The sequence below is a fragment of the Salminus brasiliensis genome, chromosome 2 (genome assembly GCF_030463535.1).
Source record: "Salminus brasiliensis chromosome 2, fSalBra1.hap2, whole genome shotgun sequence".
Lineage (NCBI taxonomy): Eukaryota > Metazoa > Chordata > Actinopteri > Characiformes > Bryconidae > Salminus > Salminus brasiliensis.
In genome coordinates this window covers 50,978,753-51,005,130 of record NC_132879.1, presented here as the reverse complement: position 1 = coordinate 51,005,130, position 26,378 = coordinate 50,978,753, and the positions used below count along the sequence as shown (strand labels likewise).

The window sequence follows — 26,378 nt, the reverse complement described above, 5'->3', positions numbered from 1 at the left end:
TTTATTATTGTATTTATGAGGGATTGACTTGCCGATGCAGAGCCTTTTGCCCTCCTTTCCTCACACTCATTTTTAGTATAGCCTTTGCTCTGTTTAACACCCTAGCAGCCACCCTCAGGGGTTTGGTTAAAGGGACTTAGTTGGATGGTTTGTTTACTGTGGTAATGCTACATGAATGTGACAGGAAGTTGACCAAATTGACTAAATTGGCCTTGAATAGGAACCAAAGCAAAAAAAGGAAACTTAAAGTTAGAGAAGTAGTTTAGCGAACAAACATGATTTATGACGGACCCCAAATACAGCCAGCCAGGGCATTGGTTTGGTGTCAGACCTTTCTTCTTTAATTTAGAATAGGAGATGCGATGCTAACATTGCTAACAGACACTGGTTAAGCCCGTCTCTCAGATTGCTCAAAACGTATCTTCCTTTCCTTCAAGTAGAATTACTTTTGTCCACTGGTCTTTGGACCCATCTAACCCAGTTAGATTTTTAAGCTTTTTCCTGCTAGTTATTGCATGGATCAGGCAGGACCTGCAAACACACCCCCTTTACACAGACCTCTACTTGCAGCCTTCTGTCATACGAGTGTCACACCTCCTTTCCTCCCCCGTTTGGTTTGATTGCAAATATGTCAGTATGAACGCAAAGCAAACCAGAACTGAAATGTAACGTGGATCATTTTCTTGCTAGGTCTGGACCAAGGGAAGATTGCTTGCATTTATTATGGCAAGAGCATACAGTCCTGATAATCTCTTAGTTGGCATTTGGTTCTTCAGAGAGTCGATGTTTTCACACATAATCACAGACATTCCATTAAACCAGACTAATTACACCTGTTTGTAATGACACATGCAGCTCATCACTATTTTTTCAGCACTGACGATATCCTTAATGTGCTTAAAAAAGCATATTGTGTATCAAAATAGCACAATTTATCATGATACGATAAAATATCATATAAAATAAAATATATTGTCCCCCTCTATCATTTTTTCATTATCTGCTGAATTAGTTAAGTCACCAAGTGATCAGAAACTACTTGCCTTGTTGTTATATTGGCTTATTGCTGCTCTCTTTGATCACTTAACTACACACACATGTTCATGTTCAGGGAATACTATGTGCAATATCCCACCCCCATGTGCAATTAAGAGTCTTTTGCTGTAAATAATATTGTTTATTGCTTTTTTAATTCTTATCTATATTGTGTGTATATAGTGTAAATTATTTATTTATCTAAATTTTTGTAACTGAGTGTCCTGCTATCCCTTTCTGCTGTTACACTGTGAATTTCCCCACTGCGGGACTAATGAAGGACTATCTTATCTTATCTTATCTTATGTATGTATTTACTGACTAGACTTTGAGTCATGTCATAACTCTCCTATGACTGGATCAATTCCCTTAACTTGAGTCTGTCACTATACTGATCAATTACATTTTTGCCTTTTGTTCTCCTCCCAGTGCACAGAATCACAGATGTGCACACATGCCGGTCCACTTCTTCGTTATCTGTTTGTGCAGTAGCATTTCTTACTTGCAGACAGAAGTGATGACACATAACCGTGTATTTTTGTTGCATTGTGCAGACTGCAGGCATGTTGATTACATTTGACCGGTTAGTTATTCTTCTATGTGATGAGTAGCAAGCTTCAGTGGGTCACCCCTTAATTAGTGGTTGTCGTTGTCCTGTTCCTGTAAATCAGATGTTTGTTAAAGTGAATGTAAATTCTTTCTCTCTGTCTCTGTTTTCTCTCTTCAGTCTTGTGCCTGGTCCTCCTTCTGCACTCTAACAACGCCACTTCTTGCCGCCTTGTGCCATAGGATGTCCCGTAGCCCTGAGGTGAAGGAGGACCCAATGGAGTGCCCCTTGTGCATGGAGCCCCTGGAGATTGACGACGTCAACTTCTTTCCCTGCACCTGCGGCTACCAGATCTGCCGTTTCTGCTGGCACCGCATCCGCACAGACGAGAATGGCCTTTGTCCCGCCTGCAGGAAGGTAGAGAACCGGTTGTTTCAGCATCAGTTTCAGGCATGAAAGGGCTTCTTTGGTTTAGGAGTTTCATAATGAGCAGTCACATGTTGGTATATAGCTTTATTTGTGTCTGCCTTTTTAAAATCTGACACCATTATTTTTAATGTTTTATTTGCCCTATTTTGACAAAGTTGGGGGTAGAATAACTTTTATCACTAGATGCAGCTGACCAATCATTTGGTTCGAATCCTAATAAACGGGCTTGTCTTTAAATAGGCATATATACTACAAGACTGTGCTTTCCCATGCTATTTTTAGAATAAAATAATCAGACATTGCCTGCCAAATATTAAACACCTGCTGTTTCCCAGGTTTTGTGAGTTGTCATAGGAGGATTGTGACCCTTTAACTTGGAAAGTAATGCGTAATTACATCTTCCATAGGTCACATGACATAGTTTATTGAACAGCACTGGGGTCTTTTTTTAAAGACACTTTTTTAAGGAATCACATAAAAAAAAAAAAACTTTGAAAAGTCGTCGTCTTAATATTTCTTTAGCCTGAGGAACTCCATATGGGTCTTTTGTAGAGCAGCACTTTATTTTTAGGGAACAGCTCCGTGGGGATTGCGGGGAAAAGTGTTTTGATGATGGCTGGTGTTCAACATCCCAGCATGCTTTGATAGAGAAATTTCAGCTTGCTCCATTGCCTCAGGGTTTGAGTGATCTTTATCATTGTGGTGCTCAGCAGCTGTCTGGGGGAAAGTGTCAGAATAACCTGAGTCCCAACAATTTGTCCTCTCTCGCTCTTGCTCTCTCTACCTTCATGAACACCTCTCTCCTGTCTACTGATCGATAAAGGGACATTCCCCAAGTGTTCACAGGCTTACGTCTTCAGTACCCTTTACCACATAAGCACATAAGGCTTCTCCAAAGAACGAATATCAGATGGGGCTTCTTGGGTTTGATTCTTGTCTCTCCAGTTCAGCAGGTTATTACTAAGTGCTAGGCCTCTCATCTTTAAGAATTTCTCAGGAAGAGAAAGGTTTTTGCTTGGCTCAGAAATATTGACATTAAATGGTGTAAACAAATAGCCCTTATATAGCTCTTACACTTAAATGTTTCTTTTACTGGTTAAAAGGTTCTTTGGATCGGTGGAAGACCTTTTGTAGATACCGCCAAATGGGTTTTTACGATCATCGCCAGACCCTGCCCACAAACATACAGATATTTACATACCAGGATTGCCCTCCCTCAGTTTTTGAACATATTTCCATCCACACGTAGATGAAAAAGCTTGCATGAACATGCCAGCCTTGTTTAGGGAGACAGTACCTCAGGTTTAATCCCAAATTACACTCTACTCCCTATGTAGTGTCCTATGCAAGTCACACAATTATGGATTCTAAAACAAAGTAGTGTTCGATTTCAACATACCAATACATCTAAATACTGTTGTATTACAAATCTAAGATCTACTGTTATGTGGGTGTGTATGCTGTAATTTTATGACTTCTGTGGTTCACACGCAAGCATTTACATAAAGCTCTGTTTTCCCTGCCTGTTTCCTGAGTTTTTTTTTTTTTTTTTTTTTTTTCTTTCAAAAACCTCCTTAATTTTTGCTGTACACCTTGTTTAAAACAAGCTTCTGGATTTTAATGTCCAGTTGACTAATTGTTAATCAGCTTAGGCTTCTTGTCCCGACATCTAGTCCTTGTCTTCAACCTTACAAACTAAACAACACCATTTAGATGTTCTTGAGGCAAAAGGAGGATCAGGATTTTCACTGTCAATGTTTGGGCCTGTGTGGATTTCACTGGTGCGACTGCCCTGTGCTCTTCTTCAGCACTGCCTTTCCAGGTGCATTGTGCTGGTTTTGATCTAGTGGAACACTGCTGGAGTTGACTGATCGTTCCACCCCATTGCAATCATTAATGGCATAATTGAACAGAGTGTTGGAAGTCTTGTCTGTGCGGCCTATGAGGGCAACAGCAGTGCTTCACTGTTCTGCCTCAGTCTCAAAAGGTGGCTGCCTTTGAATTCTCCTTTCAGTAAAACCCCTTGTTGGTTTAAAACCCATGTCCAGAATCAGTGAGGGGTGGTGTAATGCTTTCGTTGCTCCGCTCTAGCCATACCCAGAGGACCCAGCTGTGTACAAGCCGCTATCTCAGGAGGAGCTGCAGAGGATAAAGAATGAGAAGAAGCAGAAGCAGAATGAGCGCAAGCAGAAGATCACAGAGAACCGGAAGCACCTGGCCAGTGTGCGTGTTGTCCAGAGGAATCTGGTGTTCGTAGTTGGGCTATCGCAGAGGCTCGCCGACCCTGAGGTGATTCCACACACACACACACATATATATGAATGCGCATTCGCATGAAGAGTATCAACATAATTAAGCTGTGTTTGTGGTTGAGGTGTAGGATTGGATTGTTCAAACTAAGAACAGGTTTCCAGTAGGGACTTCCTCATTGGTATGTTCCTCTTTCGATTGACTTAATATTTGGATTCCTGTTAACCTCACATGAATTCTCTGCAGAGGGAGTGAATGATTTGTGGACCTCAGATTCTTAATGAATCATTCTTGATTTCAGACAACAAGAATTTCAAGTCATTCAAGCAGGAATGTCTAGACGTGCACCCACACACCAAGTTGTCCCAGTTGCTTCTGGGGCGGGGGTGACTTACTTTTTCTAGCCTGCACCGTGGATGTTAGTTGCTGAATAAAAGACATGACCAGTACCACTTTTTGTTTGTTAGTAGTCAAATGTTTGTAGTGTGTTTGTCCATAATTGTAATCCTGGTACTTCCGAAGGGGTCACTTCCTTTTTTTTTTTTTTGCAACAGATTTATTGTCCTTATTATCCAACATATTTACATAATGTTCAATGTTTAAGCAGCTTCGTCCAACTTGGTTGTCCCTTCGCTCCAGATTTGGCTGCGTAATGTTTGAATGTTCTGTATAGTTACTCCGTACTCCATAGGTTGCTTTGCTCCTTCAGAAATGAGAAAACCAGGCTTTCAGACTTCACTGGCAGTCAGCAGTGTACCCACGGACACCTCCCGCTCTTATTCCCTTCTTTTTCTTTTTTTTTTCCATCTTCTTCTTCCTCTGTAATATTCTTTCGTTCTCTCTCTCTCTCTCTCTCTGTGCCATCACTGCTGACGTCACACACCCTGAATAGCTCCCAGCACAGTGCAAATTATTCACTGCAAAACGCAGAGGCAGAGTGAAAACACCCCTGCCTGTTCCCAAAGTGTACCAATGAGATTAGGAGCACAAAGCTGAGGGAACATTTCAGTGTGCAGACACGTGAAGTGTGTGTATGTGTGAAGGCTAACATCATAGCTCAATCGTGTGTGTGTGTGTGTGTGTTCTGATGCCAGTGTTTGGAACAGGTGTTTCAGGTATATCTTTGCACCTGTGCTGAATTATATTTGATTACTGTTACCCTCCTTACACTGTGGAGGTCAGTTTGGCTTCTGTTTGGTTTCTTTCTGCATTGCCTGATGTTTGGTGGAGGAGATGAGGGGTGGGGGTGGATGTTGAGGCAAGCGGCCTTGGTCGAACAAAGGCCACAGAGAAATATCCGGGCCCTGGTCCTGGTTTGTGAGTGACTCGAATGTCAAGCGTGGTGTTGGTCTGTTGAACTGAATTCCTCTGCCAGTGAAATGCCACTCAAACACTAGAGGCCTGGTAGCCTTTCATTCTGTTTGCTCTCTCTGTTGTTTAGTTCATGTATCAGTGTTTATTTGCCTCACATTGTAAACATCCTGTTGTTGAGGTCATCGGTTCTGAATGCAGTTTATCCACTGAACAGACCCAGTATGTACAGTGTTTTTAATATCTGAACACTTGGTTAATGGCTTGGTGTTCTTGGTGGAATCTGTTTTGACTTCTTAACCCTTGAGTTTCTGTTCATTGTTTCAGCAGAGTCTAGTTTTTGATTGTTGATGACCCTCTTTTGACTTTATATGTAAGAAGAAGGGTCGATTAGTGTTCTTGGGGCCGATACCAATACCAGTCAAAGACTTGGTTAATTCGACAAACAAATTATTATAAAATAAAGCGCCAGACTAAAGTGCACAGATAGGAAACTTGCAGAATGTATATGGATTCAGCTGAATTATCGCAGAACTTGGTGAAAAGTCAGATACTGATTGATAGCTGATTGATCCTTCTGTCAGTAATCCAGAACATTTCACATTTTTCTGCTGGGATATTTTTTCTTAATGGGATAAGCTGACTCTAAGGGCAAATAGTAATTCTTGCTAATGTTATTAATGAATCTTGGAAGCATTTTTGAGCTCCTGCCAAATGGCTTCATTTAGTAACTTGACCTTATTTCCTCCACACTGCATTTCAGGTCTTGAAGAGGCCAGAATATTTCGGGAAGTTTGGGAAGATCCATAAAGTGGTCATCAACAACAGCACCTCATACGCGGGCTCACAGGTGAAGTGCACTGTGATTTCTTCACAGCTCCCATGATCTGAAGTTGTACAATGATGCCTTTTAATCTCTCTCTCTCTCTCTCTCTCTCTCTCTCTCTCTCTCTCTCTCTCTCTCTCTCTCTCTCTCTCTCTCAAAGCAAATCAACCTATGACCTGCTCATTTGTCCAATTCTTTCCCCTCTGTGTCCTTAGGGTCCTAGTGCCAGTGCCTATGTCACTTACATTCGGTCAGAAGATGCCCTAAGAGCTATACAATGTGTCAACAATGTAGTAGTAGATGGCAGAACACTTAAGGTAATTTAATCAAAAGTAATACAATAAAGGTTTCATTTAAAAGAGGTCCATCTTTGTGATGTGGAAAACTGATGTAAAATTTTACCGCAGGCATCTTTAGGTACAACAAAGTACTGCAGTTACTTTCTAAAAAGCATGCAGTGCCCCAAACCGGACTGTATGTATCTACATGAGCTGGGTGACGAGGCAGCTAGTTTCACAAAAGAAGAGATGCAGGTAAAACTGACCCCTAGCTTTCTCATGTTTTAGGGTGAATTCTGATTAAGTGAGGACTAACCTTTAAAGCGGATTGTGTGTGTGTTTTAATTACAGGCTGGAAAGCACCAGGAGTATGAACAGAAACTTTTACAAGAGCTCTACAAAATGAACCCCAACTTCCTACAGACCTCCACAGGGCCTGGAGAGAAGACAAAGGGCAAATCGGGCTCCGTACAAAGGTTTGAGAACTGTGTTTTTTTTTTTTTCTTTTCTTAAATCATGTTTTTTTTTTATGATTGTGCTGGGAATCGTGCAGTGATGCATCATCTGTTTTTATCTCCCTTTCTGTTTCTTTTTCTTCTTTTTTTTTCTTTACAGTTCCAACAGTAACAAAGACGCATGGCCATCGTTACAGCCCACAGGAAAGACAGCCAATGGACTTTCAGAACACCGCAAGAGCCCGCCTCTGGATGGAGGCTCAGACTGTGAGCACTTGACTCCAGATGGGCCAGACTCCGAGCTTGGCCTTGGTCCCCTCCCAGCCCTCTCCCCTTTCTCTTCAAACTGTGAACCTGCCAGGTAGACACACCAGCAGCCTCCCTTTTTCATTCCCACACTACAAATGTGTTATTTGATTAACTGGGTAATGAAAAGGGGATTTTTTTGGCTGGCATTATGATGCATTATTTTATAATATATAGATATATCTTTTATTTTTAGAGTCTCTCTTGTTGTAGTGTGCTCGATTTTGGCCTCAACAATAGAGACTTGCATTATTTTAATTTCCCCAACTAATGTGACTTAGGACTGCATGCTGGTTAAGTTTTAAATATTCTGAAATGGACTGACTTTGTTTGACCACATGACACTCCTGACCGCCAGATATGGTGACATAAATGGACCATAAATGCTGAATACCAACGGAGTCACAAGGAATGGGGTGTGTGTAAAGTGAATCTATGGAAGCCTCAGGTAGAAATGCTAAGTTCACAATGCTGCTGTACACCTGTGAGAACAGTCAGTAGTGGTGACCAGGCAGCTGCTGCACACACTCTTCAGTTCTTCCACAGAAACAGATATGCTCCAGGCCACGACACTGGCCCTTGTGTCAGCTGATGGATGGACTTTGTAGGTCATAGAGATTGCGTCTACCACTCTGTATGAGAGTCTGTTTTGACAACAGACAGAAGATAAGTCCATATGATTGCTCGAGCCCCATGCTGAGCAGAACATCATGTGACAGGCATGCCGAGGGAATCAGTAGTAAGACGGCTCCCTTCTGTGAGCTACATCAGAGGCCCAGAATATGGACTTTGCACAAAGTATAGGTAAATCTCACGGCAGAATTCTAACGGGAGGCTTAAGTGTAAAAGCAGTGGCATGTCCTTACAGAAGGTTTTGACCAAATGATGTTGCGATGAGCAAGTGCTCAAGTAGATATGAAGCAACTTTGTGGAGGACCTTGGGTCTTCAGTGCTGAATTTTCAACTCTGGAGTAATTACAAATTCCTGGACTGGAAACTGGATTTAACCTCTGGACTGTAGAAAGCATAGCACAAGTCACACACCACTCCAAAAATTGTCTGGCAACAGACATACATTACCTGCCTCAGCCAGGATTTCGCATGCTGAGTGGTCTTCCAGGCTGCTTACATTCCCTTATCTGCGTTTCCGCACAGTGGACACAGTCGTAACTAGAGACTAGAGACATTTTGCCATTTTCCATCTTTGCTTTTATTGAGTGACCTCACCAACGGCGGAGACCTTGGCAAAAGTGGAGGAAAGGTATATAGAAGCTGATCTGGTCAGTCAGGCACCAGCACATCCCAGTTCCATGTGAATCTGACCACGAAAGGCAGTGGGTGGAATCTCCTGGTTAATAACCCACTAAAGCAGTGTCTTGTCCTGACCCGCATTATCTAAATCTGCCTCAAAATACCTCTCCCCTACCTCAACAACAAGAAAGTCAGCAGGAAATGCTTGTAAGGCAGCAGCACGCTGTATCTTAAACGTGCATTAGGAATGAGCCGGAGCTCTGTGAAACTGTGGCCAGAGCCCACTGGTCTAAAGGCAGCTGCTGTTCTGAGAAGTGTTGTTGCCAAGCTGCTGTGTTCTTTTGGTGACAGTGAATGTGCACTAGGGGGGAAATTGCCGGATGCCCTGAGGGGTCTTGACTCAGTATCCTGTAGAATGGGTACCTGATGACTGACCGTGTTCGCTATGATGCGTAGCAATTGCCCAGGCACAACATGCTTATTTTCAAGCTTAAACTAGTGATGTCTGATTTTGAGGTGCAGGCCAACATGATCCTTCTGCCTCTGGAACATTGACTTCAAGCTACAGTTCAAGGGCAGGTGATTCATTGGTTGGCTGAAATAGTTTATACTAAAGCACAAAGGACAGTGCACAGTTTGCTATGATATAAGCTGAGAGCCGAATGCTCAGTAGAGGTTGCCTCTCTGTTTAGGTGAGGTTTAGGCCTGCCGGAAGTGGCAAATAGCAGTGGTTTGCTTCCTTAGCCAGCTCAGTGTGCCACTTTTGTTGGTATAAGACAGCTTGGGTGTTTAGGTAAATGGGTGGGAATGCCCTGTGCTTTGCACTGAAGAAACATCTCATACACTTTGCAGCAGACAGCTTATGGGTTATAAATGTTCTGGACATGAATCGTTCTACATCCTGATGAGAGTCAGATGTTTGGGTTCCTTTGTCCTGCTTGTATACACTCTTAAACTCTAGATAGCCATGGACCACAAGTGTTGTACAAAGGTCATAGCCAACTGCCTTACTAACAAATGATGGTCTTAGAAGATGCCTTGACTCAAATAGAGACCTGTATTGGGTGCAGTACAGCCAGCTTATGCCTGAGTTTGCTAACAACAATCGTATCTGTCTTCCTTCTCAGCCCCAGTGACAAACCTCCAGAAGCAATCAGTATAGGGAATGGGGAAACATTACCACAGGTATGTTGTAGGACCACAGAAACTTTTGTCTACTTATGTAGTTCACATATCTTGAATTTACAGTGTATGAAATGTGTGGTGTTGGGTTTTTTTTGGGGTTCATTTCCTTCTGTAACTCCTTGACATGTCCTAACTCTTGCTCTACTCAGATTCCCTGCAGTGACTCACCGTCGCCCCCTCCTGGCCTGTCCAAGCCTTGTCTGGTGGTGCCTATTAGTGTAGCAGGCTTGACTGCGCGATCACCCTTTGAGGGAGCCGCAGCAGAGTCACAGTCGCTGTTTTCTGACAATAGCAACTTCCGGCACCCTAACCCCATCCCTAGCAGCCTGCCCGGTTTCCCCAGCTCCTCACATAACAACACAGACTGGCCCACTGCTCCTGAACCACAGAGCCTCTTCACCTCAGGTTAGAAAAATTGACTTTCATTTCTCCTTTTTTGTTCTGTTTATTTTTTAATTTTGTAAACATGTGCATGTTCAAGTGAAGTCGTTCATTTTTGTGTTGGGGGGTACGTATGGTCATTAATGCTACATTTGAGTAGCCGGTGGTAACTGATCAGTTTATGATGCTAGAAATGTTGACATCATAGTCCCGAGTTGGTAGCCCAGCCCTCCATAGGTTAGCTTTTTCTAATCATTTTCCATGAGTAATTCAACTCACTCTCTTAATGTGTTTAATGGAATATATTAGAGCAGTTTTACCAGTTAATTCTGTAGCGCTTTAGATCTCCAGAACAGTCAGTAGTGGTGTCATTGGTTTTAGTATGTAGTCTGAAAGAAATGTAATCAGGATCTTCACCTGTTTTTGTATTAAGATGCCCCCTTTCCTTTGACAGATACCATACCAGTATCATCCTCCACAGACTGGCAAGCAGCCTTCGGCTTTGGCTCCTCCACCAAACAGCAAGAGGATGACCTCGGTTTCGACCCTTTCGACATCACACGCAAGGCACTGGCTGACCTCATCGAGAAAGAGTTGTCAGTTCAGGACAAAACCTCACAGTCCTTCAGCCACACAGTTCCTGCGCCAGGATTCCCCCACGGCCCTCTGCACAGCCCACTCCACGGCCTCCCCCCTGGAAAGGGCCCCCTGCTTCCCCCCGCCTCGCCTGCACACTTCCCTGTGAACTCTGGGATGCCCCCACACGGCTTCTCCCAGGTCCCGCAGCGGGCTGTCTACAACTCCTTTAGCTTTCCTGGTCAGACACAGGTCTCCCGCCACAGCTGGTTGGCCATGTCTGCACGCAGCAACCTCCCGCACTTGAACCACAATGCCACAGCTGCCCCAACTACTGCACAGCACAACAGCTTCTTGGACTTGAGTTTGCCACCTCAGCAGCAGCAGCACAGTACAGGGCTGGGAGGCATCCCCATCACAGGTGAGACCTTTTGGCAAATACATTGTTTAATTTATTAAATAAATTCCCCATAACTGAAAATTAATCTTGGAATGTGGCAGTCAATGCGGTTGCATTTGTTTGCTCTAAATACATATTAGAGGCTTTATTAATACAGTGGAGGAGAGAGCCTTGTTTTATTTAAGTAAACTTTACTAATTACTTTTTTTAGCCAGAGTGTTATTCTGTAGTTTTATAGAATAGTGTTGAGTGTTATTCCGTAACATTTAACACATGCTTAAAAATAAGTGTGTGTGTGTGTGTGTGTGTATATTTCTTTTTCTATTTCTCATGGGGAAACATTTGTCCACTAGGAGGCAGTGTGGTGCTGTGTTTGCAATAAGAGAAAGCTTGTAGATGTGGACCACATCAGTTGTCCCCATCCAGAACATTCTGGTAAATGTAAAGCTCTTTGCCTTGGAATTTTGCCTTCTGATTGACGCCATGTTACTTATTGCATAGCAAGTGATGTTTCACTGGAGTGAGGCAGGCTTGTAGGTAGATGTCTGATCACAGAGCAATCCTGTCCACCTCCAGTTTTGGTCAGAAATGTTACCTAAGCACAGTGTACCCATACAGTGAGTTAATGCCTTGTGTAAAAATGTCTATAAACAGGAGTGTAACAAGTCTTTGTGTGACTGCGACACTGCTGTTAAAGATCTTTTTACACTTGGCGTTCGCTCTGTACTGAGACTGTATCATTCAGTGCAAGCACTTCAGTTTAGTATGTCTGGACTAGGGATGCACCAAACCGGCTTTTTCAGTTCTGATTCTGATACATAAACTTTGCATGTTGGTCGATATCCAATACCATTGTTGAATTAATAAACCGTGTACATCACCTTGTGGGAGAGACTTAAGGCCTCCAAATTGACTTAAACTTTACTAATTTTGTAAAACAAAATACAACAAATCAACACATTATATATGTACATATATATGAACTAAATCACCATTTAATTGACACCAAATTCAAACGTAAAATATATTAAAATAAATCAAATCTGCCACAACTGAATCAGTAGCTTCACTTGGTCAAACACACAAACAGTAATCAATCTTATTTTTAAATATTTAGTGTAAACAGTTACACAAAATAAAATCCAGCAGTTGAGGCTGAGAATAAATAAGTAACTCAGTCAAACATACAAGCAGTAATCAAACATGCAAACATTTAGTACAGTCGCACACCAACAAATTAAAGTGAAATGATCAGTTCTGTGGATCAGCCTAATAATCCGATACCCGATTCATCTAATTTTGTCAATATCGAGACAGATATCCGATCCTAATAATATTGGATTGGTGCATCCCTAGTCTGGGCATCAAACAATGCATTCAACCATCTGAAAGACAAATACTTGGCAGTCTTGGCAATTTATAATTCAGATTTTCGATCTGTACTGCCAGTTTGGCCCATTAAATACACCCCAAGATTACAAAATAATTCAACCTCTAGTTCAGCTCTGCAAAAAATTGGATAGTTTGAAAAAAGAAGGGAACTATGTCCCAAATAGAGGGAGTAGTTATTGCTCTCTCTGTCACATTAACTTCCCTGTGACCCAAACACTGCCTGTTAACACCAGTACAATAGCCCTGATTTATACAAAATGCATTATCTCTCTCTCTCGCTCTCTCTCTCTCACTCACACACACACATACACAGAAAGAGAGAGAACCATACCAGAATGAACAGAGACAGAAAAATGGGTTCAACACCATGATGGGTAAACAAAGATCCAAAATCTGGAGTGTAAGCAGAGTATTATTAAACCTGAGTGCTACCAAACATTGAAATCCTCATAGACTGGCTAGCAGAGATTAGCATTACTTCAGTGGTGGAAGTATCTATGAACGGGCAAAACTAACTTAAAAGTGTTTTACACTGCCTTGTTTTTCAGGTCTTTGCTGTGGCAGATTTGACCTTTCTTAACATCTAGTAGGAGAGTGACAACAGTGACGACAGTCTCATGACCGTGTCCTTGCTGTCTGCTTCTCGTATTTGAAGCTCATTACATCTGTGCAACGCGAGGCGGCTATTATCAGTGGAAAGAAGTGTTTGTTGGCTGATTTGCATGTTGTGAAGTGGCTTAGTGAATCAATACTGAACCACGTCATCAGTGCCTATAGCAGAGTTCAAGCTGAGGGGGTGCTGCAGAGGCTAAGCTCACCACAATAGACTGTTTCAGGAAAAACATTAACAGAAATATGGCCATGCCAGTGAGCATTTTAGAAATGCACAAGACCATGACTGGAAAAAGCCCAAAATTCGAAAAGAAATATGGCTAATAATGAATAACCGTGACGACATCAAGCCGCAAGTCATGATTCTCTTATCAGCTGGCATGGGTGACCAGTGACTGGAGAAACAGCTGGCCCTGTGGATGGTCCGATCAGGATTACACAACTTTTTAAATTTGCTTTCCACATTCTGAAGTGCTGAATCCAAAGCTGGTCTAAAAAAATAGCTGTTTCACTGCTTTCTTAGCGTTTATGCTCCCAGATGTGTGGTGGACATCGTCGGGCTGACATGGAGATTTCAGCCCTCATTAGGCGGGCCACAGCTCGTCCTGCCCGACATCTCTGTACTGCAGTCAACACCGGCATTAAGAGCTAGATCGACTAGTGAAATCTCACAATTTTACTTTACTTTAGTTTGGATGCTGCTTCTAATCACAGTAACCCATGTCATCTATGTCAAGTTTTTTTTCCCGCATAACTATAGTTTATGGACTGCATATATATATATATATATATATATATATATATATATATATATATATATATATATATATATATTTTTTTTTTTTTTTCTACAAATAAAGAAGTGACGTTCTTTTGTCCTGTTGTTTCACAGTGCTGATTCTCCTTTACCAGCTTCAGTGTTTAATAGGACAAAATGACGAAATATTGCGTAGATGTTGGGCAAAATGGTTTCCTCTTTAAGCTTTTAAAGTTTTTAAGGTGTTATGATACTTATTTATGTTTAATGAAGTCAAAAAGGCCTCACAGTAGTGGCATGTGGACTAAACAACTCGTATGGGATTGATATGAAGTTATTTTTATGGCTCGTTTTACAGAGGAGAAAAGGTAGAAAATATACCAGAGAAAATCTGTAATAATTACATTACCCCTCCTGATCAGACGGTGATCAGAAAAACACAGAACTTGGAATTTTGTGAACTTGAGAAATTGTCTTTGTTCAAAAACAGTATGAATTGTTAAAAAAAAGGGGTGGAGGTAGTGTAATGGTAAATGATCATTTTCTGTATGACTTGCAGGCACACAGTCCTGTAAGTTGTATTAGAGCATTCTCTAGCAGAATGTCAGTGTTTGTCAGTGACGATTGCTCATAAAAAAACAGCCATTTGTTCAAACTGACACAGTGTTATAGAATATTACATATGCTGTTTATTTATTCTAACTTCTTGTGTAAAGGTCAGATCACAGAACACCCCCACACTACTGTACATCCCAGCCATGATTTCTTAAGGCACTGCCTACGTGTAGCTGAGCTCACAGCGAGAATTCTCTTATCCCTAGATCTTCTCTGTGCCCGAAGCTCTTAGACGGCAGTTTCATATTAATGTTTCATTGACTTTGTTCTTTTAAATACTGGCTGTGTTTCCTTTCAGTCTAGCTTTAAGGCATCTTGCATGAAACAGTAGTCATTTACCTAATTTGCTGAGGCTGCTTTCGGGGTGTAGTAGTTTGTTAAATTGCTGTTTGTTCCCCAGCTTGCCTGTGATTCAAACTTGGAGATTAGATTAAACTTTCATTTGAGAGTATGTGGAGGAACAGACATGAAGAGCAAGGGGGTAATTAATTAATGTAAAACCCTGGCTATTTGAGGTCTGGCGTTGTTATGGTCATATATTGTGCTCCTGTTCTGTATAGCCTTCCCCGTCCTCTCCTTATACATATCCATAGCCTGGATGCCAAAAGAGGAGTAAAAGCTTTTTATTTAAATCAGGTTGGGCATTATGTCTTACAGAATTTGTAATTTGATTAATAATGAACACATTTGTTAATATTTCTGTTTTCAGTTTGTAGGAGTACTGCATCAGAAATGTATCCTCTTATACACGGTCACTGTTTTTAGGAATATATGGTTTTAGCTATCATGGTATTTCACAAGTTAGTGTTTTAACTTAAGAATATTATAAATAGGGGAAAACTGTGTATAGTGTATTACAACATAATAAACTTACAAATATATAAAATCTGAAAAATGCCTGTTATTTTTCAAGGTTTTTTTAGTAATCTACCTCAGTGGATCTGAAGTGAAGCAGTGAAGATGTGGTTGAAGTGTAGACTTTCAGCTTTATTTCAAGGCAGTACAAAAACATTGCATTGACTGTAAAAGAATTAGTATTCCCTCTATTTCAACAGACTTAAATGTAATTGGACTGGATTGGACTGGATGTAAGTGAATGATGAGTTTCAAGGCTGTTTTTGTTACACAACAGGTCTCAAAATGATTCCTACCATTGAATTTGCTTTTTGTAGCTGTTCATAGAAACACAGTCCAAACAGAAATCAACTATTTAGTATGTTCTTAAAAAGAAGCATCACTAAAAGATCTAAAAGACTTCACAAAGGCAAAGTAGATGATCGCATAATTCTTTCTTTGGTGAAAAAAATAAAAATAATAATATATATATATATATATACAGTCATGCCCGAAAGTATTCATACCCCTGTCAAAGTTTGACTTAAATTTACTTTTATTTAACCAGAAATTATATTTTTGCCTTGAAATGACACAGGCATCTCCCAGGAGATAACACGATGATGTACAAGAGGCATCATTGTGGGAAAAAATATTTCTCAGCTTTTATACACATTTGAACAAAAAGTGGCATGTCCAAAATTATTCATACCCTTCTCAATAATTAATAGAAAAGCCTTTATTGGCTATTACAGCAATCAAACGCTTCCTGTAATTGCTGACCAGCTTTTTGCATGTCTCCACTGGTATTTTTGCCCATTCATCTTTAGTGATGAGCTCCAACTCTTTGAGGTTCGAGGGTCTCCTTGCCATCACCCTGATCTTTAGCTCCCTCCACAGATTCTCAATTGGATTCAAGTCAGGACTCTGGCTGGGCCACTGCAAAACATTAATGTTTTTGTCTGCTAACCATTTCTTCACCACTTTGGCTGTGTGTTTTGGGTCGTTGTCGTGCTGAAATGTCCACCGGTTCCCAAGGCCAAGTTTCTCTGCAGACTGCCTTGTTGTTGTTGAGAATCTTGATGTATTGCTCTTTTTTTTCATGGTGCCATTTACTGCGATCAAGTTCCCTGGTCCATTGGCTGAAAACCCCCCCCAAAACATTAGGTTCCCACCACCATGTTTGACAGTGGGGATGGTGTTCTTAGGGTTGAAGGCTTCTCCTTTTTCACGCCAAATGGTGCACACATCATTGTGGCCAAACAATTCAATTTTTGTTTCATCTGACCATAAAACAGAACACCAGAAGTCTTCTTCTTTGTCCAGATGAGCATTTGCAAAGGTCAAGCGGGCTTTTGTGTGCCTTTTCTGGAGAAGTGGTGTCCTCCTTGGCCTGCGTCCGTGGAACCCAGCAGTGTGCAGTGTCCGTTGAACTGTCTGCCTTGAGATGTCGCCACCAGCAGAGTCCAGATTCACCAGGATGGCCTTGGTGGTGATCCTTGGATTTTTCTTCACCTCTCTCACTATTCTCCTGGCCAGCACAGGTGTCACTTTTGGCTTCCGACCACATCTTCTGAGATTTTCCACAGTGCGGAACTTCTTGTATTTTTTAAGAATACTTTGCACTGTAGCCACTGGAACTTGAAAACATTTTGATATGGCTTTATAGCCCTTTCCTGACTTGTGAGCGGCCACAATGCACAGCCGCAGGTCCTTAGTGAGCTCCTTTGTCTTAGCCATGACTGTCCACAAACCAACTGCAGAGAGCTGCTGTTTTTCTCCTGTTGAGTTGATTAAAACAGCTGTTCCCAATGAATCAGGGTAATTAGGATGCTTTAAAACAGCTTGGACTATTTGGAATGGTATAGAACTTTGGATTTTCCCATATACTGTGACAGTTTTCAAAGGGTATGAATAATTTTGGACATGCCACTTTTTGTTCAAATGTGTATAAAAGCTGAGAAATACTTTTTCCCACAATGATGCCTCTTGTACATCATCGTGTTATCTCCTGGGAGATGCCTGTGTCGTTTCAAGGCAAAAATATAACTTCTGGTTAAATAAAAGTAAATTTAAGTCAAACTTTGCCAGGGGTATGGATACTTTCGGGCATGACTGTATATATATATATATATATATATATATATATATATAAAACAATTAAAGAACAGATTTAGCAATCTAGAGATGCCTTAAAGAATGGTAACAGAGGGTTTACCTCAAGATGCAGACCACTGGAAACCCTTAAAAACAGAAATGCCAGCTAAGACTTTGTTACATCTGAAAAGCCTGCCCAGACCTGGGACAAGATGTTTTGGAAACATGGTTGAGGCACTGTTATGGCATGTGCATGTATGGCTGCCAGTAGAACTGGGTCAGAGACCTCACAGGACCACACACATGGTATTATGTGTTTTTTAAGGAAACTGACATGAACACTCAGTGGAAAAGGTATTAACAGAACAAAAAAATCAAAATAATCAAGGTGGGAACGTTTACGTCGACAAAATATTCTGAATATCGGTCTTGATTAATTGCCCAGCCCTAGTCAGCAGGGTTTATTCATCATACTGCTGATAAAAGTAGCTGCATATTTTATTTCTTTTTCTTTTCTGAGGTGGTTTCTGGGCTATACTTTCTGCTCTGATTCAAAATAGTGGTGGGGTTCTTCATAGTGCAGGTAGATAATGACCCAAAACATACTGGACTAAAGGCAGAGAAAACCACGGACAAGCAGCAGTCGAAGGTGACTACAGTCCTGGCAAAAGGCCTGGCAAAGCATCTCAGGGGAGGAATTCAGCATTTGGTGATGTCCATTGGTTATAGGATTTAGGATTTGGATTGAAGTTTTGGAAAAAATTATACTTGTATTTGTTATTGGTAGTTTGTCCAAATACTTTTTCCTAAACAGTAAACAGCAATGCAGTTATTTCTGAGTTAAAGTCAAGTCCGCACTTTATTTAGATCCTGATTGGGTCCTTTTAAATCCATTGTCACGTTTAGAATTTTAATTTTGCAATGAACATTTTAGTTTATTGACGTTGGTGTGCTGTGAATGATCAAACTCAGGGTTGTACGAGGCACTTACAGTAAATTGGAAGCATATTTTGGCAAGCTGACTCCCCGCAGATGAGGTTTTATTGGGAAAACTGAGATTTAGTGCTGGATTTCTGTAGATACTTCTCTAGAACATCTTTGCTTTTCAACTAGAAGTAGATTGTAAGACCAGCTCTTGTTTCAGCTACATGAATTAAACATCACACTGATTGTTTTGTCTGTGAAGCATATGGCAGCGCGGGTGATCGGGCTGTTGGTTGCCATGCTTCACTTACATACACATTCAGATAAAAAAGCTGGGTGTATTTGGGGGTAGATTCATACTGATTCCTTAAAAAAAAAAATATATATATATATATATATATATATATATATATATATATATATATATATATATATATATATATAATTTACTTCTGGTTCTCTTGTGCCTCTTTAACCACTGGACACAGAAATGAGGCTGCACTCTCCCCTCCACACTATATAGTTTGCATCACAGCCATTTTGTTCATAAGAAACGACCACCTTTTTAAAAGAGTTTTTTATGCAGTAAATGTATTAAATCATTGGCGATATTCCCTCCCACATTTTTGCACCCATGCCAAATATTCACTTGCCTGTTTTATTGACTAGGTCCATGAGGGAGAATCTAAGCTCTGTACTTGCAGTCACTCTGTTTATATTCTGCTGCTGTCTCTGGGTATAACTAAACCCCCACAGGGTATAACTAAACCCCCCGATGTGTATAGTGTTCTGTTTCTCTTACTGACAGGCAGTGCTGGTTGCATGGGACCTACGGTGTCGAGATGTAGGCTTAAAGCTTCAGAGTCCTTGTCTTCTGCTTTACTTCGCCACTACCTCGTGTTCCTTCACATTTGTTTCCTCGCTGACTTACTGACCCCTACTCGTACACCAACGCACATAAACATATCCTCCTTGTGGACAAAAGCTTCAGGCGTTTACTGCCTTGATGAGAAAGGGCTTAGTTTGTTTTGGCCCTGGTCTAGGAGCAGAGGTGCTGTATAATTGAAGTAGACCGTCTCTTGCTTTGTATAGTCGTGCATTTGTGTGCTTGCTTATTAATGAACATCCACTTTCATTAATAACTTTTATGACTCTTATGCATGGTATATTCTAGAAAACCTGGAGTTTTCCTGTCCTCCAAATGCTTGGGAAAATGATACATTTGCTCTAATGTCCTGTTAAAGTATAAAATTGGGCTATTAAGACACTGAGATTGCATATTTTATCTACTGTTTTATCTTGTAATGTTATTGAAGCTTGTAATGGTAAAGGATCTCATGTACACTGTTTTGGAGCCAGCACTCCTAAGTGAGAAATGTGTAAATGTTAGTTACTATCTGGATCTAGTGAACTAGCAGTCTGTATAATTTATTTATTTAACATTTAAGTTAAAATAAAACTATTTTAAACACTCTGCTCAATCTGGGCTTTCAGATTGATATAGAATATCTTTTGCAAAGCAGACATGGCCAACAGGATGGCATACGCACTACTCAGATTGGATTAGTTAATCAGGGGGGGACGTCGGTCATAAAACATTTTTATATGTCTGCTCAGTGATGACACTCTTGCATCTGGATGGCAATAAAATTGCTACAGGATGAGGGAGCTTAGTACCCGAATGTTTGCATCACATAATTATGTTTCTGAACGTGGCCTCCCGACTGTTGAGGAGGCCCTGGAATAGAGAAGAAATGCTGGCTGTTGTTTGGCTGAGGTGGCATCTGCTTGGAAAATGGTGGCGATGTGTGTCAGGACAGCACTGAAATGGTCAGATTTTCATTGTTCCTACACTCTCCAAATGTGTGGACACTCCTTTTAATGAATTCGTTTAGCGACTTTAAGTTGCACCTGTTGCTGACGCAGATGTGCCAATGCGTGCACACACACATCTTGTCCAGTCTGTAGAGAGACGTTTTGGCAATAGGAATAGCAATAGGCCCCCTGGAGCAGATAAACATAAACCTATTGGCACCATGCCTAATGACAGGAGTGGGTTAGAGGGGTATAAAGCTCCCCAGCATTGAGATGTGGAACTGTTCACTGGAATGATGGATGGTGCTCCATCCAATACTGTTGTAATGAGTCGGGAGTTAGTTTTTGAACTGATAATCTCATTTAATGTAGTAAAAACTAACCTTGTGTGAAATGAAACCGCAGACGCAGTGAGGGAGTTCTTGAAATATCGGAGTCTGGAACAGAGGCTTTGGAAGCCACAAACATGCAGAAATGGAGGGCATGTACTTTGGTTCCCAGCACTCCTGTAAAAGTCCTTGAAAATGATTTGCTAACGAGAGTGGGAATGCTGGTTGAGTGTCAATGCTGGTTGAGTGTCAATCATTTGTAAACCTGACTTGAAATGAATTTAGAAAATGTCCTGGCTCATGTGTTTACCTTATCGATTCCTTCCTACTTTTGCTTCTCTCTCTCTCTCTCTCTGCAGAAAACAGCGGTTCAGTAGAGAGTATAAATGTCAAAGAGTGGCAGGATGGCCTCCGAGCACTTTTACCCAATATCAACATCAATTTTGGTGGGCTGCCAAATTCCTCGTCTTCCTCCTCTTCCTCCTCCTCGTCGTCCTCCTCGTCCAGCGTGAATCATACAGGGGGCATCACACACAGCCTGAGTTGGGATGGTACAGCAAGCTGGATGGACCCTGCTATCATCACAGGTATGCAGTTAAGATGTTAGGGTCTGGGTTTTTTTTGTTGTTGTTGTTGATTTTTATGTGATTTTCACCCTGAATTTAGCTCTGGTTCTCAGTCTGTGTGTGAGTGTTAGGAATTAATTCCTCTGAAAAAATGAAAAATCCTTTAATATTGCAATATTTTCTTTAATTGTCTTTTCTTAAACACATAGTATGCACTAGGGCACTATTCTGTTCTGTTTCTAATTAATTTACAGTGTTTTTTTTAAATATATTTTTGAATAATGCAAAAAAATTTTGTTTGTTTTAAAACTAGTACATTCTTCTTGAATATTCTCAAAGTAAACCGAGTGCAGTTTCAGCTGAAGTTACCTTTTTCCTGACAAAATTACTCCAAGTAGTGTAAAAGAATAAAATCTTTTAGCTCACACACACACACACACACACACACACACACACACACACACACACACACACAGTACATGGCTCTTCATGTTTCCTGTGTGTGTATATAGAGTGCATGCAGGCTATTTATTTATTTATTGTAGCTGCAGGTTGTGCTCTGGGTAAATCTATGCTCTTAGTAGGCGTGACCATCTTCGTGACACATTGACACATGTTATGCAAATCGTTGTATGCAAATTTTGTAAAGTAGTGCGTTGACGTGTTGCCCCAGCCCTACTCCCCGGTATCCAGTACAATTCCTGGTATAATCTAGTCATGGAAAGCCAAATGAATCTGAGAGCAAAAATGTAGAAAAGCAGATAAATAATTAAAGACAAATGACCATCACACATTCAGATGATTAACAAATGTTTATTACTGTTATTAATCATTTTATCATAAATAATTTATTTTAAGGGTGACCTAATTAACCAACTCTAAATTCTACTCTTTCAGAGAAAGAGGTGGGTTGTTCTGGCTGCAATACCAATTGTGTAGTTTATGATCCCAGGTTTTGTGAACCTACATCATTTCAAATGCCAGAGAGCTGCACAAGCTAGTGAGATGTGTGAGAGACCCAGTGTGTTTATAATTTGGACTTTTTTGGATTTTTACTGCTGTCCTTTATGACTGTCTTGGGTATTGAGGTCATGCAAAGTCTTGGAGTTTTTTGAAAGGTTGATTCGGGCAGGACGATTAGGGCAAGTTATGCAGTTTATCAAGACCATCAGTCACCCCTTTTTAGAATTGATGCCTCAGTCCTTATGATTCTCATAAAAACAGTTATCTTCCCATGTAATGGGGAAGGACCTGGCTGACATTTTGTAAGTGTGTTGTGTTAGTTGGCCTTTTCCCACCAACAAATGGGACATAAAACTTGCCTTGTAAGGATACAAATAAATAATGCATTTTAAAAAATTTTTTTTTTTTTTTTTTGGTAACCTTTTCACGAAAATGTCAGCGACGTAAAGCCGTTTTGTGGGTCACAGAAGAGGGCACCTGTTCCAGATCAATTTACCTCTCGCAGGTTTAAGCATACCACACTGCTGTGCTTCTACAGTGCTGGGGGACACAGTACAGGGGACTGTAAAACTATACCAGCGTTACTTGTCCTTCAGGGTGATCCTTTGACTCTGTCAGGAAATGTTAGAAAGTCATTAGACTCCCTCCCACCTTCTGGAGCTCAGTTTTTTCATCTGAGATGTGATGGAGAGGTCACTGTGCTAACACTCAGATCAGAGAACGAGGCTCTCTTCAAGTGTGAAATAGGAGTTGTAAACGGGCACTAATTCAGGCAAGTTGATGCAGCTCACTATTACAAAGATAAAAGTTGGGCTAAAGCGCTCACGCCGAGCTGAGGTTAGAGCTGCAATCTGCATGGAAGTCACGTCTGTTGTCTGGGTGTTGGTGGCGGCTGCCAGGCGACATCCATCATCTGCAGGAGGTTTGAAATTAATGACTCGCAGCAAAACCTCCGGGCACGGAACATTTCAACTTCCTTAAACTGAGCGAAAAAAAGGTATCCAGTAACGTCCTGTTTCCATGGTAATTAATCCCTTAATGGCTACTCAATATATTTGAGTGCCCTCCATGGTGGCCTGCATTCTGAATAGACTCGAGGAGGAAAATGGACACTGAGATGTCTGAATGTTGAAGTTTGATTTACTTGAGCTACTTTTGCTAACTTGCTTTATCACTTCTGTTCTGCAGGTATCCCAGCATCCTCGGGCAACAGTCTGGACTCGCTCCAGGACGACAATCCTCCCCACTGGCTTAAGTCCCTGCAGACCCTCACAGAGATGGACGTCCCCTCCGGCTCCACAGTGCCCCCCCAGCCCCCTCACAACACGCCCTTCGGGGCCCAGGTGCCTCTCCACAGAGCCGGCTGGGCCCCCTACCCACCCCCGGCCTCGGCCAACCCCGCCAGCCAGTTCCACTCACCTCCCCCAGGTTTCCAGCCAGCCTTCAGACCGTCAGCCCAGGCCCCCACAGACCTGCTCCAGAGCGCTGCCATGGACCGCCACTAGGGACTGTGAAACTAACACCCTTTCCTTTACTCTGAGAAAACCCAACAAACACAGCAAGCCGAATCAATACAAGAATACAAAACTGTTAACAAAGTAATTCTAAGATTATGTATTCTTTATTTTTTTTCTTCCTCCTTCTGGTCTTTTGAGCTCATTTTATCTTTCTTGGTTTCACATTTCATTTTCTCGATTTAGTCTTTGTTAGCGTTGCCTTCGTGCTCTGTCCCAGCGTTCCAGGCCTGTGTGATCACAGAAAAAGGAAGGAAATTCTGTAACATAGCATAGTTAACCAGAGTAGTGCCACACTGGGGAGTATACAGGGGGAAATTTGGTGAAAGAAAATTCAAGTAAAATAATAATAATAATAATGGTTGTGTGGAAATTATGGAAGTGATATGAATGCATTCAATTTTGGAGAAGATTCCATTGAAACAATGGAGCATCCTTAGCATCAGAAAAGAGCATTTCTGCCTTTAAAGCTATACCAAAAAAGATCAGTGCCCATTTTTACATCTACCTGCGCAAAGAAGAAACTGCTTTCCATGAGTATTTGCAGTCATGGCATCTAAAGCAATCAAGTTAAGATTCAGAAAACCAGGCTTCTTTTCTCCCTCTTCGCTCCTTTCTTTTTTTCCCTCCATTTAAATGAAAGCATACTTAACTTTTTGAAGGATGTTTAGTCTTGAACTCTCTTCTGCTTTCCTGGTTGCGGCATAGAGGCTTTCCTGGGGGGGGGGGGTTCCCAGCACAGTTTTCTCTCCAAATGTGGCTATGGCCTTGATGAGCCACGCCTTTGAAAAACCAAGCTGGGTCTGCTTTGGACCATGCCTCGTTTTACTGGGTGCAGCTCTTCACTCATGACCCTCCTGCCAAATGATTGGTACCGGGTCTGTCAGGAGGCTTTTCAGTTGCAGCTCTGCATTTAACCTCTGTATCAGAGGGTGGTGCATTGCAAAATCAACAGAGGCCTCTGTTTTGAAGAGCAGGTAAACTGGAAGAGCCTTTCAAGCAAAGGGCAGGGGCAGCAGACGGAGCACCACTGTGTGGTGTCTTTCACAGCTGCTCCTACCTGAAGACATCCAGAAATAGTGTGCGTGTTCTTGAGTTAGATTCCCCAAGGAAACAAGACGGATGCAACATGTAGGGTTCTGGGGCGCCTTGCTGGGTTTACTGTATGCAGAGACAGATGAGGAACAAATAGCATCAACGCAAAGTCTAAATGCATCTGGTCTCTGCCTGTAGCGGCCGTGAGGAAAGCACTTGAGTGCTCTGCTCTTCACAATATCAGGGGAACACGTTTTGATCGGATCATGCCGTGCGAGAGGAAGCAACTTGTTAGTGCGTTATCTTTAATCCATCGATAATTGATTGACTTCAAGGGTGATATTCAGGAGTTTGTTTTAAAGGGCATGTTACCACGGTTAGAAAAGGTAGCTGTGAAAGGTAAGTGAGGATGGTGAGCGCTGGGATAGCAGTACTGGTAGGCAACCCGAAAACAACCCCAAAAAAAGAACAAAGTTCTGTCCACACCAGGATCTCAGCAAAGACCGGACAAAAAACACTCTTCCCTCCATCTGCCTCCCTTAATTTTCCTTTAACGGTCTTAATCCTGTTTGAGCTGTGTAGGTTCTTGCCAAACTGTTCAGTATTCAAGAGTATTCAAGAGGAATGATTAACTTAAAGTCTCGAAGAAACCAATACAGTTTAACTCTGGGTTTTCCTCAGTGCTGAAATGATGAGAGTTTAAAATGAAGAGCTAAAGGAACTGTACCTCTCTGCAGGTCTGGAAGAAGAAACAAAACAATCTTAAATAAAAGAAAATAATGAAGCTGGTGTGAAGCAGTTTTCCCTCTCTTTCTGTCCCTGCTGTTTGTTTTACAGCCACAACATGAAGCACACATCTTCCCTTAGCACCTGATTTCCTGTGAAAGAGCGTCTGACGAGAACTTTTCCAGACCAGTAGTGCCAGCCGTGACGCAGGCTGAGCTCTGTTCTTTTACCATCACATAGACGACCAGATTTTTTGATGTGTTGAACAGATTATTTCAGGGAATCAGGAGTGGTGTTATTTATACTATTTATACTAGACCTGTTGTCATGGTGATAATTTTAGCTGATAATTAATAGCTATTTTAAATAATTTTCTTTGTTCATTTAATGCAACTATTGAAGTACAAGCCTAAAGTGGGCAAATTGGCTCATTAGCTATGTTGCTGCCTGGCTGTAGTTGCGTTGTATTCAATACTAGGTTGTACTGACCTCAGAGAATGCACTGCACTATCGCAAATGCCCAGAGCAAAGTTCTTCAGTCTCAGGTCCTGGAGTGCTGGTGTCCTGCATAGTTTGGCGATTTTTTAAAATAATTATTTATTTTATATATATATATATATATATATATATATATATATATATATATATATATATATATATATATATATATATATATATATATATATATATATTTATGTATTTCCCTCCCCCTCTCCTCTGTCAATTGCAATTGGTCAATTGTCTGTGTGTTTAAGCAGGGAACTGTGCTGTACACCAACCCTCCAGGATTGGGATGGGAGAAGCTTGGCCTAGAGTTGCATAGTATCTTGTGTGGAGTCCTAATGAAGCTTTTGTAATTAATTTAGAAGTACATTGAGCAGGTGCTGCCCTCTAAGAATTAGATGTTAGGCCTTTTGGTCTTCTGTAAGTTCCAGATGCATCTAATTGAATTCACTACTTTGTTTTTAG

The 26,378-nt window shown here is 41.3% G+C and overlaps 1 protein-coding gene across 2 annotated transcripts in view; it reads left to right on the top strand.

Annotated features, from left to right (window-relative positions):
* The window catches only part of cnot4b (CCR4-NOT transcription complex, subunit 4b), a 38,017-nt gene extending 12,550 nt beyond the window's left edge, over nucleotides 1-25,467 (top strand). Inside the window, exons 2-13 of one of the 2 annotated variants that reach the window (XM_072673088.1) lie at nucleotides 1,825-1,999; nucleotides 4,103-4,300; nucleotides 6,336-6,422; nucleotides 6,614-6,715; nucleotides 6,806-6,931; nucleotides 7,028-7,152; nucleotides 7,292-7,492; nucleotides 9,816-9,873; nucleotides 10,023-10,278; nucleotides 10,709-11,251; nucleotides 20,965-21,192; nucleotides 23,323-25,467. In XM_072673088.1, the coding sequence (XP_072529189.1) occupies nucleotides 1,826-1,999; nucleotides 4,103-4,300; nucleotides 6,336-6,422; nucleotides 6,614-6,715; nucleotides 6,806-6,931; nucleotides 7,028-7,152; nucleotides 7,292-7,492; nucleotides 9,816-9,873; nucleotides 10,023-10,278; nucleotides 10,709-11,251; nucleotides 20,965-21,192; nucleotides 23,323-23,639 (2,415 nt within the window). In that variant the 5' untranslated portion in view covers nucleotide 1,825 and the 3' untranslated portion in view covers nucleotides 23,640-25,467. Of the gene's footprint in view, nucleotides 1-1,762; nucleotides 2,000-4,102; nucleotides 4,301-6,335; nucleotides 6,423-6,613; nucleotides 6,716-6,805; nucleotides 6,932-7,027; nucleotides 7,153-7,291; nucleotides 7,493-9,815; nucleotides 9,874-10,022; nucleotides 10,279-10,708; nucleotides 11,252-20,964; nucleotides 21,193-23,322 lie in introns of both variants that reach the window. The other variant, XM_072673087.1, reaches the window with a different exon arrangement.
* Nucleotides 25,468-26,378: the final 911 nt, after the last annotated feature.